At 44.4% G+C, this 21,210-nt stretch overlaps 1 protein-coding gene across 1 annotated transcript in view; it reads right to left on the reverse strand.

Moving 5' to 3' along the window:
• LOC126260490 (spondin-2-like) overlaps positions 1 to 20,747 on the reverse strand; it is a 250,824-nt gene extending 230,077 nt beyond the window's left edge. The window contains exon 1 of the mRNA XM_049957818.1: positions 20,507 to 20,747. Coding sequence (XP_049813775.1) covers positions 20,507 to 20,747 — 241 coding nt within the window. The remainder of the gene's footprint in view (positions 1 to 20,506) is intronic.
• Between the last annotated feature and the right edge of the window lie 463 nt (positions 20,748 to 21,210).

The following is a 21,210-nucleotide window of genomic DNA, read 5'->3' on the forward strand; positions in this document are numbered from 1 at the left end:
ATAGGGAAGTAATAATTCTTATACATAAGGAGTTTTGCTTTTTCTGAAACTTCCGTATGTGAATCAGGTGTTTTATTGTTTGGTAGAAATTGCCTCCCCTCTGTAACCTCCTATTAGTTTCGTTAGTGATTCTTGAGTTTCTCCAGGCGTATTTGATAATCCAAATATCCACGGGTGTACTGCCGGTCTATAGTCTACAGTGTCCAACGTCTTGGTCAAGAGAAGGGCTGACGGCACCCTAGGTCATGGGGTGTATCGGAAGACAACGCACACTGATCTGTATTTGCACGCAGACAGCTGCCACCACCCTTCACAGAGGAATGGGGTACTTAAAACTCTAGTACATAGGGTGCGCACTATCTCTGACGCAGAGAGTCTATCCCAGGAATTGGAACATCTGAGAACTGTATTTCGAAAAAATGGGTACTGGGAGTGGCAGATTCAACGTGCTCTTCGCCCAACCACTACAGCACAACCTGTGGATATGGGTGAAATCACGAGGGAGGAGGTAGGCACTGCGTTTATTCCATATACAGGCGCACTCTCGGGGAAAACCGCCCGCATTTTGAAGAAACACCGGGTCGGAACTGTGTTTTGACATCCGAATAAAACTCGTGCACTGGTGGGGAGCGCCAAAGATGACCTCGCTTTGAGGAAGGCCGGCGTGTACCAGATTCCGTGTCAATGTGGCAAGTCGTATATTGGCCAGACGATGCGTACCGTCGAGGATCGATGCCGTGAACACCAGAGGCACACTCGACTGATGTATCCGAGCAAGTCGACGGTCGCTGAACATTGTTTGTCGGAAAATCACACTATGGAGTATGACCGCACGAGGATTCTGGTACAGACGTCGAGATACTGGGACAGCGTTGTTAGAGAGGCCATCGAAATTCGCACCAATGACGACTGTGGCTATAATCTTAGCAAGGCTTAGGAACCAGCGATTGGGTTAATCAAGAGTAAATCGAGCAAACGTATAGCTGTGACGACCACGGCGGACAGAGCCACCACTCCGACGTCATCTCAGACGCCGTCGCAATCTGTTCCACAGCGCGACCGTGGCGCGGGGCGCGGACAGCGGAGGGAGCGCGCCGAGGGCGGAGGGTATTTAAATCGGCCGCCGCCGCGACCGAACACAGTTCCCTCTGAGCAGCCATAGCGTACGGATCTCCGTGCCGGCACGTTCACAGGGACTCAGTTCGTCAGTTCACCTGATGATGGCGACATGTATGATCGCCAAAATATTAAAAAAAAAAAAAGTGCCCGTTGGACACTGTAGACCGGCAGTACACCCGTGAACATTTTGACTAATTTCGTTAGTTATTCTTCCATCCCCAGATATTTCACTCCCTAAATAAGTGAAACTTTCTACCACTTCGAGGGGTTCTCCATTCAAGGTAATATTTCTGTTGATCCCTTTCTCTCTTCCCAATACCATTACTTCACTCTTATCTTTATTTATTTTTAATCCATACCTTTTCATTATTTCCTTCCGCGCATCAAGCTGTAATTGTACATCTACCTTGGACTATGTAAAAATTGGACTGTGTAAAAACTGGGACTTTTTAAGGGCGCAGATGACCGCGCAGGTGAGCGCCCCATAAACCAAACATCTTCATCATCATCGTCATCGTTTCCGCGAGGATAGTAAGTAGCGAGGTGGGAATAGTGTGGTTGAATCAGCGGCAGCAGCTAGCGCGGCGCGGTATTTCCGGCGGCTTGCGTGGGCTGTGGAGGTGTCACCGCGGCAGGTTTGGCGAGTCAGGTGGGAGGGAAGGCCTGCAGCGCAGCGGCTGCCGAGGTGGACACACAGCGGAGGGCGTAGGACCGCATTCCAGCGGCCGCCCGCCGCTCCGCTCACACACCGGCCCCACAGCGGCTCCGGAAAACCACCGCAGAAGAAATGTATTCACTCGTCTACACCATTGTTATCCTCTTCAAAGCACTCCCCGTTAGACACACTACTGGCCATTAAAATTGCTACACCACGAAGATGACGTGCTACAGACGCGAAATTTAACCGAAAGGAAGAAGATGCTGTGATATGCAAATGATTAGCTTTTCAGACCATTCACTCAAGGTTGGCACCGGTGGCGACACCTACATCGTGCTGACATGACGACAGTTTCCAACAGATTTCTCATACACAAACAGCAGTTGACCGGCGTTGCCTGGTGAAACGTTGTTGTGATTCCTCGTGCAAGGAGGAGAAATGCGTACCATCACGTTTCCGACTTTGGTAAAGGTCAGATTGCAGCCTATCGCGATTGCAGTTTATCGTATCGCGACATTGCTGCTCGCCTTGGTCGAGATCCAATGGCTGTAACAGAATATGGAATCGGTGGGTTCAGCAGGGTAATACGGAACGCCGTGTTGGATCCCAACGGCCTCGCATCACTAGCAGTCGAGATGACAGGCATCTTATCCGCATGGCTGTAACGGATCGTGCAGCCACGTCTCGATCCCTGAGTCAACAGATGGGGACGTTTGCAAGACAACAACCATCTGCACGAACAGTTCGACGACGTTTGCAGCAGCATGGACTATCAGCTCGTAGACCATGGCTGTGGTTACCCTTGACGCTGAATCACAGAGAGGAGTGCCTGCGATGGTGTACTCAACGACGAACCTGGGTACACGAATGGCAAAACGTCATTTTTTCGGATGAATCCAGGTTCTGTTTCCAGCATCATGATGGTCGCATCCGTGTTTGGCGACGTCGCGGTGAACGCACATTGGAAGCGTGTATTCGTCATCGTCATACTGGCGTGATGGTATGGGGTGCCATTGGTTACACGTCTTGGTCACCTCTTGTTCGCATTGACGGCACTTTGAACAGTGGACGTTACATTTCTGATGTGTTACGACGACCCGTGGCTCTACCCTTCATTCGATCCTTGCAAAACCCTAGTTTCAGCAGTATAATGCACGACCGCATGTTGCAGGTCCTGTACGGTCCTTTCTGGATACAGAAATTGCTCGACTGCTGCCCTGGCCAGCACATTCTCCTGATCTCTCACCAATTGAAAACGTCTGGTCAATGGTGGCCGAGCAACTGTCTCGTCACAATTCGCCAGTCACTATTGTTGAACTGTGGTATCGTGTTGAAGGTGCATCGGCAGCTGTACATGTACACGCCATCGAAGCTGTGTTTCACTCAATGCCCAGGCGTATCAAGGCCGTTATTACGGCCAGAGGAGGTTGTTCTGGGTACTGATGTCTCAGGATCTATGCACCCAAATTGCGTGAAAATGTAATCACATGTCAGTTCTAGTAAAATATATTTGTCCAGTGAGTACAGGTTTATCATTTGTATTTCTTCTTAGTGTAGCAATTTTGTCAGTAGTGTATTATACACTTACGCCATCATGTTTTCTAATGCTCATAATACTTCTGGAACTCAATCTGTCGGATAGGTTTTAGTTCTCTCAGCGGTGCGTTTGTAATCTCATCTACGCCCGTAATACCACGACCCTTCAAGTTCTTCTTTATTCTTGGGAAGAGAGAAGTCACATGTCTGGCGAATATGAAGACTAGAGTATCATTACACTGTTGTTTTCGGCAGAAAATTCTCGATGAAAGTAAGAAGTGTGAGCAACTGCATTACCCTGCGCGAAAGCCGCGCGTTGTTTCACCACAAATCCGGGCGTTTATTTTCTGAGTCATTCGTGTAAACGGCCTCCTACTCGCGTTTAATACTCGTTATTGATCATTCCATGTTGTGGCAACATCTTCACGATCCACAATTCTCCCACTGGGACTACTGAGCCTAGTTTCGACATTATATCCGTAAAATACTGTTGGATTACGTGTTATGACGTGTTTCAGTAGTTCTGCATCGTTGATAACTTGATCTAGTGATTCCTGAGCGACTTACATTCGACGCTATTTTGGTTCGAAATTCAACTATTTGGGAACAAGTTATGCTGTCACACGTTTCACACCCAAAACAAAAAAAAATGGTTCAAATGGCTCTGAGCACTATGGGACTTAACAGCTGTGGCCATCAGTCCCCTAGAACTTAGAAATACTTAAACCTAACCTAAGGACATCACACCCAAAACATCCGAAATAATTTCATGATATCAGCCAACTGATACACCAATAACACCTGCAGCCTCTGTGTGACTCGGTGACCATTCGTAATCATTTCTTCCACTTTTACGACGACTTTATGGGTGATTATGTGCGTGATGTCCAGAGCGTCCGTCATCTTCAACTTTTTCAAGGCCTTCTTCGAAACGATTACACCACACTTAAACCCTTGCTTTTGTTCTTAGCAGGTTCGTCAAACAATATTTAACATTTCTAAAATTTTGCTGTTCTTTATTCCTTTCTTGTAGCAAAATTTAATTTAATTTAATTTAATTCTCTGATCCGTTTTTACACAAAATAATCTCCTATACTACTAAAATACATGTGCCTCACTGATACTTTTCAGATTTGTTTACCGACACAACAACAAGTCAAACTAACACAACAAGTGAAGTTACAATATTCCCATTACCTTTTTGAACAGGCTTCGTACAATGAAAGCTTCCATGTCTGTACTCATCCTCTGGATATTGTAGCTCTTCTTATTTTCCGTGCTCGCTAAGAAAACCTGAAGAGGAATTCAGGCTTCTTTAACACACCGTTTTATAGTTTTGTTATTGCACCAGCTTGTTTTAGCACTTTATGCGGCATTTTCAGTGGGATTTTTTCTTTTCCCATCTGAAAAATTATTTTGACATATTAACCTAGTTTATTATTACAAGCGCCCTCATGAAGGACGTTAACATCCAATAATAAATTTTCGGAAAGAAAATAAACAAAATATCTCACGGGAGACAGCACATAAAGTGGTGAAACGTGCTTGCGTAAAAAAAATTAAAAAATGGTCTCTTGAAGTCGGTATTCTTCTGCAGTCTTTCGTGGCCGCTATTTACACCCTTGGTACCACACGCTTTCTGGGAATTACGCTGAAGATAATTTCTTCTGGTTAACGTTTCGTCTTTTTCAGAGGACATATTGTAGTTATGGGCTTCAGTCCGAAAACTGGTTTGATGCAGCTCAATGCTAACCTACCATGTGGAAGCAACTTCATCTCTGCATTCCTGCCTCAGAGTATTTCCAGTCAACGGATCCTTTCTTTTAATCAAGTTCTGCCATAAAAATGCTTTCTCCTCAGTTCATTCCAGTTACTTTTCAGTAGTTATTCGATGAACTCATCAAATCTTCAGCATTCCACTGAAGTACCACATTTCAAAAGCTTCTATTCTCTCGTCTGAACTGTTTATCGTCCATGTTTCACATCGGTACAAAGCTACACGCCAGACAAATAACTTCAAAAAAGACATTCTAACATTAAAATTTGTATTCGAAGCTAACAAATTACTCTTTCTCTAAACTACTTTTCTAGCTATTGCCCAATTACATATCATATCCTCCGCATTCAGGTCACTGCTACTTATTGTATTGGACAAATAACAGAACTCCTCCACCATTTTTAATGTCTGATTCCCCAATCTAATACCGCCAGTATCTCCTGACTTAGTTTTTGTACTGTCCATTATTCGCATATTATTTTTTATGTTGTTCTAATTAACTCTTGCCTAGGCAATGTTTTTTCCGTGTTTCAGCGACCACAATAAACTAAGCTTCCCTATAGCTGACCGGGTAGGTCGACGAAAGGCAGTGGCACACCGTCTGCAACTGGACCACGTGCTCTGGTGTTCAAAATGACCTCCAGGATAATCTCATGTTCGCCTTTTCTATCGTGTACCACGATGGATACGCGCTGAAGAACACTTGCACCTTGGTAAACAATTTTCCAGATCACAAACTTTGGTACACTAGATTACTGAACATCTAACGCATAGGCACGTGTTTCTAAAAATTTGTTTATCGGTGATATTGTTGTTACAGTGTAGCTCGTTTTGAGATTAGAAGTTGGTAAATAATGAAAATCAGTGGAAAACCATTGTCATAGAACTACATGAACCCAGTTGATGCTCTCTCTCAGCGAGATTACCTTCCTCAGTCCATTTGACGAAACAAAACAGATTTCTCCTATGAACGTTGCCAAACTGATCTTTGCGTTGTTGTATAAGGCTATTCTGTTCTTTCAGAACTGGGATGAAGAAAGAGAAGAAAATACTCTCGTATTTTATGAAAACCTTAGAAGCCTTACTCTGAGGTGATGGAAATCATGGGACTCCTAATGTTGTGTCTGACCTCCTTTTGCCCGGCGTAGTGCAGCAACTCGACGTGGCATGGACTCAGCAAGTCGTTGGAAGTCCCCTGCAGAAATACTGAGCCGTGTTGCCTCTATAGCCGTCCATAATGAGGAAAGTGTTGCCGTTGCGCGAACTGACCTCTCGGTTATGCCGATGGGATTTATGTCCGGCGATCTGGTGTGCAAATCATTCGCTCGAATTGTCGAGAATTTTCTTTAATCCAATCGCAAACAACTGTGGCCCGGTGACATGGCGCATTGTCATCTACAAAAATTCCATCGTTGTTTTGGAACGTGAAGTCCATGAATGGGTGCAAATGGTCTCCAAGTAGCCGAACATACCCATTTACAGTCAATAATCGGTTTAGTTGGACCAGGGGATCAAGTCCATTCAGTGTAAACACAGCCCACCAGCTGCTTGCACAGTGCCTTGTTGACAACTTGGATCTATGGTTCAAATGGCTCTGAGCACTATGGGACTTAACTTCTGAGGTTATCAGTCCCCTAGAACTTAGAACTACTTAAACCTAACTAACCTAAGGACATCACACACAGCCATGCCCGAGGCAGGATTCGAACCTGCGACCGTAGCGGTCGCGCGGTTCCAGACTGTAGCGCCTAGAACCGCTCGGCCACTCCGGCCGTCTTGGATTTATGGCTTCGTGGATTTGCACTACACTCGAACCCTGCCATGTGCTCTTACCAATAGTAATCATGGTTTTGCAGTCGACTGGGACCCAACCGATATGGCCTCGAGCCCAGAAGAGGCGCTGCAGGTGATGTGCTTTTAGAGAAGGCACTCGCGTAGATCGTCTGCTTCCATAGCCGCTCTGTGCTAACAGAAACGTTCGTCGTACATCCCACACTGATTTCTTCGGTTATTTCACGCAGTGTATCTTGTCCGCCAGCACTTACAACTGAACGCAAAAGCCGCCGCTCTCGGTTGGTAAGTGAAGACCGTCGGCCACTGCGTTGTCCATGATGAGAGGTAACGTCTGAAATTTGGTACTCTCGGCGCACGCTTGAAACTGTGGATCTCGGAATACTGTATTCTTTAATGATTTCCGAAGTGAAATGTATCATGCGTCTAGCACCAATTACCGTTCTGCGCTCAAAGTCTTTTAATTCTTATCGTGCCGCCATATTCACGCGGAAACGCTTACGGTCCATCCGATGACATATGCGGTTGGATAGAAAGTTTTCTAACAGACAGGGAGCAGTATGTCGTCCTGAACGGGGTGACTTCAACAGAAACAAGAGTAACTTCAGGTGTGCCCCAGAGCAGCGTAATAGGTCCTCTGTTTTTTACGATTTATATAAACGATCTGGTTGATGGTATTGACAGCGGCATTAGACTGTTTGCCGATGATACTGTAGTCTACAGGAAAGTAGTATCACACGAAAGTTGTGAACAAATCAATGAGGATTTGAATAAAATTAATGCGTGGTTTAATGAGTGGCAGTTATCTCTCAATATTAGTAAGTGTAACCTACTGCGTATAACAAGGCGAAAATCCCCATTAATGTACGAGTAAAAAATAAATGCCCAGTCTTTGGAAGTGGAAACATCCGTCAAGTATCTGGGTGTGACTATTCGAAATGATCTCAAGTGGAATGATAAGGTTACACAAGTAACGGGTAAGGCGAACTCTAGACTGCGGTTTATTGGTAGAATCCTGAAGCGATGCAGTCCTTCAACAAAGGAAATAGCTTACAATACGTTAGTTCGTCCAGTCTTAGAGTATTGTTTGTCTGTATGGGACCCTTACCATTTGAGTCTGATTCAAGAGTTTGAGAAGGTCCAAAGAAGAGCGGAAAGATTCGTGACTGGTACATTTACCCATCGCGAGAGCGTTAAAAACTTCATAGAAAGCTTGAAGTGTGACACACTTTCAGGTAGACGGCGCGCTAAACGGAAGGGGCTGCTCACTAAATTCCGAAATCCGATCTTCACTGAGGATGTAGAGCATATATTATTACCACCAACTTCCAAATCTTGCAATGATCAGCATTCAAAGATGAGGGAAATAAGAGCTCGTACTGAGGCGTTCAGACAGTCGTTTTTCCCTCGCGTGATCCGCGCGGGGGGGGGGGGGGGGGAATATGACTTTGGCTCCAACTGTGCCCCTCCGCCACACACCGCTTGGTGGCTAGCGGAGTATATAAGTAGATGTAGATGGAAACTTTTTCACATGAATCACCTGAGTATAAGTGACAGCCCCGCCAGTGCGCTGCACTTTTATACCTTTTGTGCGCGGTACTACCGTCATCTGCTCATGTGGAAATCGCTATCTCAGGTCTTCTGTCACCTCATTGTATGTCAGATAGCATGTCAACAGGAACGTAGCTGTCTTTGAAAGCAGCGTAGCCTTCGAGGTAAGTATTTTCCGCTGTGAATACGAGCTGCCACGTAAACATAAACAGGAATTGACAGCATAAAAAAGCGGCGGTGCTATTATCGTATTGCAATTGTTTGCTGACTACAGCAGCAAGCATGTAACTTCTCCTAGAGACGCCTGGTGTAAATTTCTGCAGTGTTTACGAATGACGCCGGCCACGCTAGTCCTTCTTCAAGTAAGAGTAAAAAACAGCGTAAACTTGGTTCGCAGTTTACACTTACGAAGATTATGTGGGGCACGACCTAGGCTGGGAAGCACTATTGTTGACTGCTGGTTTGAATAACTGCCCTTCACGTGCAAATGTTCGGACAGATAAACAGTAATATCAGAAACTGAGTCCGCCTTGATGCAAAAATACCGTATTATTCCTTTATTTCTTTATTCTCCCAACCAAGTTTCGGCGACAAATATCACCATCATCAGTGGTTTTTTTAAAAATCTAAAACATGCAGAAAATAGCATGGTTATACAAACACAGTATCACATTATTACTATTCGTTTTTTGAAGTATAGTTTTCTATGGATACTTTCATACTACCTTATTTATTGTATGTTACAGCATGTTTTAAGAATTATTGTCGCTGTTTGCGACCTATCTTCTGTGCGCTTTTTTTCTGTTGGCGTTTTTTACTCAGCGAACATCATGTCATCTGCAACCGTGTGAGCGGCTGTTAGTAAACAAAATACTAAAAGGTGAACTTCGCATGTGAACAGTATATACTTGGGGTTGTGGTAGTGTTGTGGAATCCAGTTATTTGGTGTGTACTGAGCTGTTACTTAGCTATTCGTGAACTCACCTTCGTTGGATGGTATGTGGCTACTTTTATACACAGAAAAACAAAACTTTCGCACTTTGTTTCTGATCAAGAATATTACGTCATCCTTCTGTTCGCGTGTGTCGCGAGAGGTGTATCGCAGGTGGCGAGAAAAGCTATGAAAACTGAAGCGCGAATCAGGACGACTTCTGTTCCTTGTTTATGTCTGCTTTCTGTGCTTTCCATGCAAATACGGACCAAATGGAAGAGTTCCAAGATAAAATTATTATACATGCAGATAGCTACTGAAAAATGTTGTCGGCATCTTGTGGTAGTTTTCTGTTGTAACAAATAAATAAATTAGATACATCAGACATGCTGCTAGCTAGGCACACGTGCCAATGGCTGGAACGTGTTTTACTTTTTTTTCCCCTTGAGCACATCTGCTCTTAATTCTGACCACTGCTTTCTCGCAGTGTAATTTTACGGTTTCCCAAAGTTTCATTCTGATGAAGACATCAGTAACGGTGTAGAAACCTGTGACAGTTTACCAAACATTTATTTGCAGCCGGTTGTCTGTATAATTGCATGTTTCAGTAAAGTATCTGAATCGTTCGTTGTGTATTCCACTACTGAATGACGTAATCACATATTTGCAGCAACTCTGTATCCTCTTTTCCAGGGATACTACTTCCACGTCATGACAGAACAAGAGCTTTCCCTTACGGAAGAAATAGCGGGAAACTGAACTCTTGGTGAACTGACTCAGAAGTGTGTAGGCATAGCACTGTAGACAAGGGTTCTTGTAGAGGAAGGCAGCTGTAGTCCAATTGCTTCCCTAGCGCTGTAAATGGGGTATTATCTGCGAAATATTTTTTACGGAGAACAAATTTTATAGGCCGTCTAATTGCATATGCTCGCAAACTTGAGACTAGTTTCTGATTCATCAAACCGTCTTTAGATCTGAGTATGTTGACAACTCATATTCTATAAGCAAATTTACTAGCTATGTCATAAACCATCTTATTGCAATCTCATCTCCGTCCGAACAGGCCTCGGAACTCCCCAACGGTATAGAGCTATCGCCGTTACATCCTCAGCCAATGGAAATGCGAATATGGAGGGGCATAGGGCCGTTGGCAGCTTTATTCAACATGAAGCCGCTACTTCTCAATCAAGCAGCTCCCAATGGGCCTCACATGGGCTAAGTGCACCCAGCTTGCCAACAGCGCTCGGCAGTTTCTGACGGTCTCCCATCAAGTGTTGGTGAAGCCGGACAGCTCTTGACATCGGTGATCTCACGGGAACCGGTGTTACCACTGCGGTAAGGCCGTTGGCATATTGAAGTCTAGACAGACAACAAAATTTATTGTACAGTATTCATTGCGCGTGTTTTCGGAAAAGGACAATATGTCAATTTTCGCAAATTTTCCTCCACTCATCTGTGACCCTAGAGAATGCTGCAAGGCATTGACAGGGTATACTTGCGGTGGTGTATCACAGCGACAATGATAAAGTGCTTGAAGATGAAGCCGTAACTGCTTTGATATTAGTTGCAAATAAATTATAAGTATAAACTTAGCTTAGTGGAAGAAAAGTTGTATGATAACAGCCTTCGTTCTCCACAACGAATACACACCTATCCTAGCAAGGGTTCTCGCAACCTGTAACAACTTTCTAACAGTACAAAAGTTGTCCGAATGGGTACAACAGAATATGGGACGGCAACATTCGTGAGTTCTTGCTGGGGGCCACTACTTTTAATATCCGTTGTGATTTTAAGGCCTTGTCGAAGTTGTTCAGGTAAATAAAATTACTCTGACGGAATGGAAGCGGTTGCACATGAGCACTTCGACCAAACGCTGCGAAACTGATAATCCTCTACCTCAAAACCAGTCGTATTGTAGATTAAAACGTCATGCGAGCCCATTTTCATCACTTACAGCACAGAAAGAGGCAATTCCTACAGATGAAGAATGGTATCAGTACATGAGGGCTACTAAATGTGTTCGACGTTACTGGGGCTCCTCTGGTGGGTGTCACAACACAGTTTGACTAGAAAACTCGCACGAGCAGCTCGTCACCGTCTTTCGGACTTCGGGAGACGCCCAATCATTGGCATAAGGGATACGGGAGCATCAACCGACAGATACAACACTCTTGGCTGTGGTGCGTTGACTGTAGAGCGAGTGACGACGAAATGGACTCCGTGAGTAGGCACAGATACTTTCAGGACGACAAACAAACAAAAAGATCATCTGATGTTTGATTGGCTTTCACGAGCAGATGGACGAGAACAGCTGAAACATGAGCACAGCTTGCAGGAAATGTGTCACATATTAACTGGGAGTTGGGTGATCTCAAGTTACCATGCGTCTTTTATCACTGACGCCGTATCGTAGACACTACTGATTTGCATGGTGTAGACGGAGAGTCAACTGGCACATTGAGTGGTATTTTGTGGTATTTAACGAGTGGTCTAGCTTTTGTTCCAGGTGGTCAGGTCGACGCCAACGTGTCTGCAGACGACATGGTGAAACGACACAGGAAGCTGCCATTCTCAAGACCCATTCACAAGTCTCTATTGCGTAGATATTCTACATAGCTCCATCAACATGCATGTACCTACAAACTCATTTTCTGGCTACCCGACCATGCCTGCGGTACCATTCTTCCAAAACACCTGACGAAAACAACTGAATTTACTGTCTCTTTCTCTGGGGAGCATTTGAAACTGCGTATCAAATGGCAGATTCCAGCAGGATAATCCAATACTGAATTTCACAGTAGCGTATTCTAATATTATTTAAATATGTCACTTGAAGCAGTTAGCTGATAGCAAAGATTACACTGCCTCGAAAATGGTGCTGCGGCTCATTTGTCATAGAGCAGTCATTACAAGAAGTCGAGCACTATCTTGCAACTCAACAGAGACTGTCGAGGCAACTTCGCAAGTTCAAACGGAAAACGGCATTGCTGCAATGCTTGAAACAATCATTACTGCAAAACGGTGAAATCCAGAAATAATATATTTCGTAAGATCGCTGGTAGAATGTGAGGTATTCGAAACAAACCGTGGGAACAATTGCACTAGCAACATGTTGCAGTGCTGCAGAGTAGCCTGTGCTTGCCCAGTCTGGTACAAAACCACCCACTAAAACATAGGTGAACACGGCGCTAAACGGAAGGTGTGACATTGTTACATGTTGTCCAGTTCGTAGGCATAGTGGCACCAGACATTCGTCGTGAAGTAGCTGCCAAGGGAAATAAATGTTCCGGCAGCTCGAAGGCTGAGACCCAGAAGTATTTTCCCCAAGAGTACTTCAACTTTGCAAACAGCAGCTACAGCAAGGAAGCAGTTGTGGATTTCTCAACTTGACTAAAAATCGGAAACCCCCCAAAGAATTGGATCCTGTGGATGTCTCTTAGCTGTCTTATCTCTGGTATTTGTCACTTCGCAGTGGTTACCACTGACTATAAATGCGGAGTAGGACAGAGCAAGGAACACCTACCGGATTGCCAATTATGACATGTATCTTGCACAGAAGGTCTTCTACTTGCCACTTAGAACGCAATAAATTGCAAGATTTTAGCCAACAGTTGTCTAACATCGTAATTATTTCTTTAATTTGCTTTTAATGATGTTTTATTTTGGACTCAGATAAAAAGTGTCCAAAACTATTAGCGGACCGATAATGGACAGTTCTGATGTACCTTAGCAGGAAGTAGCTTTAGAAGTCTGTCATCTAAATCTTCGAAGCGGCTACTTCGGCTAACACTTCACACTACAAACATCTTGAGGAATTTACTGGCGCTACCTGTCCTGTCCTGTCTCCTGGTTTATCATCCAGAAACTATGTCTGGGAAGAAAACAGAGGACGTATACTTTAAAACCAGCCTGCAGCCAGCAATCTTCAGTGTGTGTTTCAGGCATGAAAGAAATTCATGAGTATGAAATTAGGAGACTGAGTGGATTGACACCGCAACGAATACAAGATTTTGTTTGAAATTTCCTGGCAGATTAAAACTGTGTGTCGTACCGAGACTCGAACTAGGGATCTTTACTTTTCTCAGGCAAGAGCTCTACCGACTGAGTTATCCATCTCGACCTTGAGTGCTAGGTTTGCGAGTCTCTCAGGATGGCTTTTGTGAATTTCAGAAAGTAGGTGACAAGGCAGTGGCGGAAGTAAAGCTGTGAGGTGTTTCGAGTCGTGCTTGGGTAGTTCAGTCAGTAGCGCATTTGTCCGCTAAATGCTAGAGTTCCGAGTTCGAGCCTCGATCCGGCATACAGTTTTAATCCAAGAGGAAGTTTCATATCAACGCACACTCACTGCAGAGCGAAAATTTCTTTCGGGCGAGATTTTGTTCGTTCCCGTATGTGACATAACTCTCACCCATTCTGATGGTGGACATCAATTCGTAATGGAATAATCACATAATATTTGTCATAGGATCCACTACGTTGTAGTGGGTGGCGAATCATACTTAGTAACGATAATACCGTTAGCGTACTGCAACCGGTTTCGGAGTTACAATACACCGTCTCAGGTCCCTTTACGAGTCTCGGTGATCAACATTGAGATGAAGTGCCGCCGTCATACGGACCAGAGGCGATGGCGTTTTGCGGACGTCGATGTTTCTTGGACCTTCGACAAAAAGTGTGACAATGATTCCCGAAAACCAAAGCGGTCACCTAGAGGCGCTCAGGTGCCTGACGATGGTGTATTGTAACACCGAAACCGATTTTGTATAAATAAACGTAGTAAACACAACTACGAGAGCGTGCCGAAAAATAATGTCACCGAATTTATGTCAAAATTCTTAAAGCTTTCTGAATAAAACAAACGATATTAACATTCTACATCTTTATTTTTAGTGTCTACATATTTATTTCGCAACATAGTCACCCTGGCGACGAACGTATTTCTCCCAACGAGCGACCAGTTCGTCAATATCGTAATTGTAGAACGTTTGACATTGTTGAGGGAGGCACAACGTCACCTCTGCTTGCGCCGCTTCATCACTATCAAAGTGAAGTCTTCGAAGGTGTTCTTTAAGTTTTGGAAAAAGGTGGAAATAGGATGGGAGCACGTTGGGGGTGCATGGAGGATGATCGATTATAGTGAACTTACGGCGACAGATTGTTGCAAATGTTGCAGTGCTCGAGTGTCGTCTGGCATAGTCATGCGGAAGGAGTTCCATGTGTGGATGAACTCTTCGAATTGGAAACTACTGCAACACGCTTTTTCCCACTCACCAACATAGTTAGGTTACACACCGCCGTGTTACACACTACAATTCGTAGCACCCCAGCTGTAGAGGGCCTCAAATATGTAGACATGAAGAATAAAGATGTAGAATGTTAATAACTTTTGTTTCATTTAAAAATATTTAAGAATTCTGACATAAAAAATTCGAAGTCATACTTTTCAGCACATCCACCTACATAAGATTCAATAAAACCTGTTCTCCTAGCGTCCACCAGAAGATGGAGGTATGGAGATTTGATGGCAGGTTTTCAGCAGACGCAAGGGTATCGTCAGGGGTACCACAGAGAGGTGTTATAGGGCTGATGCTGTTCTCCCTGTATATAAACAGTCTGACGGACAGGGTGAGCAGCATTCTGCGACTGTTCGCTGATGACTCTGCAGTGTACGGGAATGACTCTGGGATGATACAGGATCACCTGAACAGAATTTCTAGTCGGTGAGATGAATGGCACCTTGCTCTAAATATGGACAACTGAAAGTTAATGCAGATGAGTAGGGAAAACAATTCTGCAGTGGTTGTTTGACACAGCCGCGTCGATTAAATGTTTAGGCGTAACTTTGCAGAACGACATGAAATGGAACGGACACCCAACTTCTGTTTCAGGGAAGGCAAACATCGACTGCGGTTTACTGGTAGAATTTTAGGAAAGTGTAGCTCTTCTATAAAGAAAAACAACGTACAGGACACTTCTAAGACCTATTATTGAACACTGCAGCGATCCCCGCCCGGTCAGATTGAAGGAAGATATCGGATTGAAGGAAGACGTGGAAAGAATCCAGAGACGATACGGTAGGTTTATTCAACACGGTGGTATGACGGAAATTATCCATGAACTCAAACTGGAATCCGCGGAAGGAAGACGACGTTCTTTACGCGAAACACTGTTGAGAAAGTTTAGATAACCGGCTTTTTGAACAACTACAGAATGATCTTACTGGCACCGACATACATCTTGCTTAAGGACCGCGAGGGAAAGGTAAGGGAAATTAGGGGTCGTACGGAAGCATATAGATAGTCGTTTATCCCCAGTAACATTTACGAGTGGAACAGAAAATAAAATGAGTAGCAGCGGTACATCGTACCTTCCACGGTACACCGAGTGCTGACTGGTGCAGTATGTATGCACATAGTATGTATGGACATGTAAATGTAGCTAAGGGATTGGTACATCACCTGGTGGTTGTTACATTTAAATATATTGGTATTTATCCGAAGTCCGTGAAATTTATCAAATTTTGCGGGTTGTTCACCACATAACAAATGTTAGGTGATTATTCAATTTCGAACTTTAAATGTTCAAATGTGTTTGAATTCCTAAGGGACCAAACTGCTGAGGTCATCGGTCCCTAGACTTACACACTACTTAAACTAACGTAACGCTAAGAACAACATCCACACCGATGCCCGAGGGAGGACTCGAACCTTCAGCGGGTGGGAATTTCGAACTGATCTCCGTCATCAGCATCAGTAAGATTTGTGACCCAACTGGGGACGAACAATTTCTTGTACTCATTCACCGTGAACCTAATAAATGTCCGAATGTCATATCCAGGAATCTCCTACATGCCTGGAGCACACACTGAGGATTGTTGGCTGGAGGCTCCTCCAATCTCTTTCCAGACATACCTCACAACCTGATTCGAATACTTGGTCCTTTCTTAATCCTAGAAGTTCACATCAGGGTCACTCTGAGCCTCGAGTTCTTTGTTTGTTACTATGCATGCACCACTGTACATACACAGCCCTCTGCCACCAAGGTAAGTTCAGATAAATTCAGCATTGAGTGAAATCTAGTAGAGTACGGACCTTTGAAGTTGCGAGACATTATTGTTTAATTAGTCTGACAGGAATATTTTCTGAAGGGTGACTGTGATACTGGTGTACAAGATGTTTAAGTGTTCTGTCGCTGAATGTGAAGTATATTTATGTGAAAAATGGCGCATAGAAATGACATTTTACATTAGTAAAATGCAATATATGGGCTGCAGTAGTTATGAACAATGGCGAAACTGTCGAATCTTCAGACACCGAAGAAGAAGAAGTCCTCCGCGGTAAGAATGGTCACTGTTGGAACACAACTGTCCCTAATAGTTGAGGCCTGTCAACTGTCGATAACATATTAGAAATATTTCTGTAATATGCCAGTTTCATTAAATAAATAGTGTCGTCATCTATCTAAACCGCAAATAAAGTCTTTAGATCCGGATCACTTCCAAGTTTCATCATTGGAAAGCTTCCATGGCAGATTTTACTTAATCTCGGATTTTGGATACTTTAATATTAATATTGGATCAAAAAATATGTGACGGAGGTGAAACAAAACGCATTTCTACATTTATATGTACATGGATATTCTCAAAATCACACTTAAGTACCTGGCACAGGATTAATCGAACCACTTTCACAATAATTCTCTATTATTCTACTCTCGAACGGCGCGCGGAAAGAACGAACACCTATTATCTTTCGGTGCGAGCTCTGCTCTCCCTTATTAAGATGACCGTTTCTCCCTGTGTTGGTCGGCGCCAAAAATATTTTCGCATTCGAGGTAGAAAGTTGGTGATTGAAATTTCGTGAGAAGATCCTGTCGCAACGATGTACGCTTTGTTTTAATGATGTCCATTCCAAATCCTGTATCATGTCCATGACACTCTCGCCCGTATTTCTCAGTAATACAAAATGTGTTGTCCTTCTTTGACCTTTCTCGACGTACTCCGATAGTCCTATCTAGTAAGGATCCCAGAGCGAGCAGCTCACTCCGACAGAGTAGGCACTCTCTTTAGTACACGAGGATCTGTTCCCTCTTCTAAGTGTTCATCCAATAAAGTGCAGTCTTTGGTTCATCTTCCTCACAACATTTTATGTGTGTTCTTTCTGATTTAAGGTGTTCTTAATTGTAATTCCTAGGTATTTAATTGTGGCAACGGCCTTGCCGCAGTGGCTACACCGGTTCCGGTGAGACCACCGAAGTTAAGCGCTGTCGGGCGTGATCGCCACTTGGATGGGTGACCATCCAGGCCGCCATGCGCTGTTGCCATTTTTCGGGGTGCACTCAGCCTCGTGATGCCATTTGAGGAGCTACGCGACCAAATAGTAGCGGCTTCGGTCAAGAATACCATCATAACGACCGGGAGAGCGGTGTCCTGACCCCACGCCCCTCCTATCCGCATCCTCCACTGAGGATGACGCGGCGGTCGAATGGTCCCGGTAGGCCACTCGTGGCCTGAAGACTGAGTGCTGTTAGGTATTTAGTTAAATTTACGGACTTAAGATTTGCTTGATTTATCGTGTAAGCAAAGATTAACAGATTCCTTTTAGTACTCGTGTGGATGACATCAGAATCTTCATTATTTAGGGCCACTTGGCAACTTCCACATAATACAGATATCTTTGCTAAATCGTTCTGTAATTTGTTTTGATCTTCTGATGACTTTACTAGACGATACATGACAGCAGCACATGCAAGCAACCTACGGCGGTTGCTCAGATTGTCTCCTAAATCGCTTGTGTAGATGAGGAACAGCCTGTAACAGTACCTTGGAGAACGCAAGAAGTCACTCCTGTTTTTAGTATATGGGAGTCCAATTTCATTACAAAATTTTCTATATTAAGGCAGTTTCTCAGCCGGCCGGGGTGGCCGAGCAGTTCTACGCGCTTCAGTCTGGAACCACGCGACCGCTACGGTTGCTGGTTCGAATCCTGCCTCGGGCATGGATGTGTGTGATGTCCTTAGGTTAGTTAGGTTTAAGTAGTTCTAAGGGACTGATGACCTCAGCTGTTAAGTCCCATAGTGCTCAGAGCCCAAGACAGTTTCGCCAGATAATAATTGAGAGTGACTGTGACCACGGTGTACAGTTGGTGTCACAATTTCAGGGTGTATACTACTCGGTTTAACAATATGTAGCTCAAAACTGAAATATAGGAAGATGGCAAAATTTTGTACATGGCTGCATGTTCAGAGACCGTGAATAGTTACAATTGAAAGAAAAACAGCCCTCGGTCACTATTTTTAACAAATTAACATGGTTTCAACACTGCTGGGAGTGTCTTCTTCAGAATTTAAAACAAAGAGTGGTCTATATTCTATAACATGCTCACAGAATAATGACTAAAAAGGTATGATAGGGTATAAGTTTTGCAACCTGCACCACACAAGTAACGAGCAGCCCTTAGTGGCTCGCTATCACAGTTTTCTTTATCATAAATATCTTTGTGGCTAATGCCCTTTTGGCATATTTATTATTTTATTGTTGTAGTGGTTGTTGTGGTCTTCAGTCCTGAGACTGGTTTGATGCAACTCTCCATGCTACTCTATCCTTTGCAAGCTTCTTCATCTCCCAGTACTTACTGCAATCTACATCCTTCTGAATCTGCTTAGTGTATTCATCTCTTGGTCTCACTCTACGATTCTTACCCTCCACGCTGCCCTCAAATACTAAATTGGTGATCCCTTGATGCCTCAGAACAAGTCCTACCAACCGATCCCTTCTTCTAGTCAAGTTGTGCCACAAACTTCTCTTCTCCCCAATCCTATTCAATACTTCTTCATTAGTTATGTGATTTACCCATCTAATCTTCAGCATTCTACTGTAGCACCACATTTCGAAAGCTTCTATTCTCTTCTTGTCCAAACTATTTATCGTCCATGTTTCACTTCCATACATGGCTACACTCCATACAAATACTTTCAGAAACGACTTCCCGACACTTAAATCTATACTCGATGTTAACAAATTTCTCTTCTTCAGAAACGCTTTCTTTGCCATTGCCAGTCTATATTTTATATCCTCTCTACTTCGACGATCATCAGTTATTTTGCTCCCCAAATAGCAATTCTCATTTACTACTTTAAGTGTCTCATTTCCTAATCTAATTCCCTCAGCATCACCCGACTTAATTCGACTACATTCCATTATCCTCGTTTTGCTTTTGTTGATGTTCATCTTCTATCCTCCTTTCAAGACTCTGTCCATTCCGTTCAACTGCTCTTCCCAGTCCTTTGCTGTCTCTGACAGAATTACAATGTCATCGGCAAACCTCAAAGTTTTTATTTCTTCTCTATGGATTTTAATACCTACTCCGAATTTTTTCTTTTGTTTCCTTCACTGCTTGCTCAATATACAGATTGAATAACATCAGGGAGAGACTACAAACCTGTCTCACTCCCTTCCCAACCACTGCTTTCCTTTCATGCACCTCAACTCTTATAACTGCCATTTGGTTTCCATACAAATTGTAAATAGCTTTGCGCTCCCTGTATTTTACCCCTGCCACCTTCAAAATTTGAAAGAGAGTATTCCAGTCAACAATGTCAAAAGCTTCCTCTAAGTCTACAAGTGCTAGAAATGTAGGTTTGCCTTTCCTTAATCTAGCTTCTAAGATAAGTCGTAGGGTCAGTATTGCATCACGTGTTCCGATATTTCTACGGAATCCAAACTGATCTTCCCCGAGGTCGGCTTCTACTAGTTTTTCCATCCGTCTGTAAAGAATTCGCGTTAGTATTTTGCAGCCGTGGCTTATTAAACTGATTGTTCGGTAATTTTCACATCTGTCAACACCTGCTTTTTTATTAATGACATATAAGTACTGTCAGTCTTTTACGATGATTCCGTACTTATACCCCATCATACGTTTTTAGTCATTATTCTGTGACCATGTTATGGAATATAGATCATTCTTTGTTTTAATTTCTGAAGAAGACACTCCTAGCAGTGTTGAAACCAGGTTGATTTGTTAAAAATAGTGACCGAGGGCTGTTTTTTTTTCAGTTGGAAGATGGTACGTGCGTCACGTGCCGTGTTCGCTGGATACGTCGCTTCTTGCGATACGAGGACGTTGACAGAGAACGGCGAGCGACTTACCGACGAGGGGAGAGAACTGCGCGGGAGGGCGCCACTCGGGGTAGTGCCTGGGGAAGCGCGCCCGCGTCCAGTGCGTGTGCAGCACCAGCCGGTAGACAGCCAGCCGGCCGGGCAGGCAGCGCTCGTGGGCCGGCACGGCGCTGGCGGCTGCGGTTCCGGTCGCCAACACCGCCATCGCCGTCACCACCAGCGCGAGCAGCACCAGGGGCTGCGGAAGCGGCAGCTGCGGAGGGCGCGTCATGTCTGCAGCGGCGTCGCGGGAGGACTGAGGCGGCGCGGCGCGGCGCGGCACGCAGCCGACTGCGGCACGCCGCACGCGTCAGCACGGACGCCCCTCCTGCCCCGCCGCGGTGCGCCCGCGTCCTCCAGCTGCCGCCCTGCCCTGCCGTGCTCGGCCACCGCTCCTGCCTGCCTGCCGAGGCGCACCTTCCCAGGACGGAAGTGCCGGCTCTGCGGTTCCCTCCGGCTCTCCAAATGAGGTACCGTTATCAGTTTCGGAAACAGACGGGGCAGAAGCGGCCGCCTGATAGAAGACGATGCTCTCGCACTTAGTAATACAGCGTGAAAGTATCTAACCAAAATTGTTACCTTTTTTTGTGCAAGTACACTACTGGCCATTAAAATTGCTACATCAAGAAGAAATGCATATGATAAACGGGTACTCATTGAAAAAATATATCATTCTAGAACTGACATGTGATTAC

This window comes from Schistocerca nitens, chromosome 5 (assembly GCF_023898315.1).
Source record: "Schistocerca nitens isolate TAMUIC-IGC-003100 chromosome 5, iqSchNite1.1, whole genome shotgun sequence".
NCBI lineage: Eukaryota > Metazoa > Arthropoda > Insecta > Orthoptera > Acrididae > Schistocerca > Schistocerca nitens.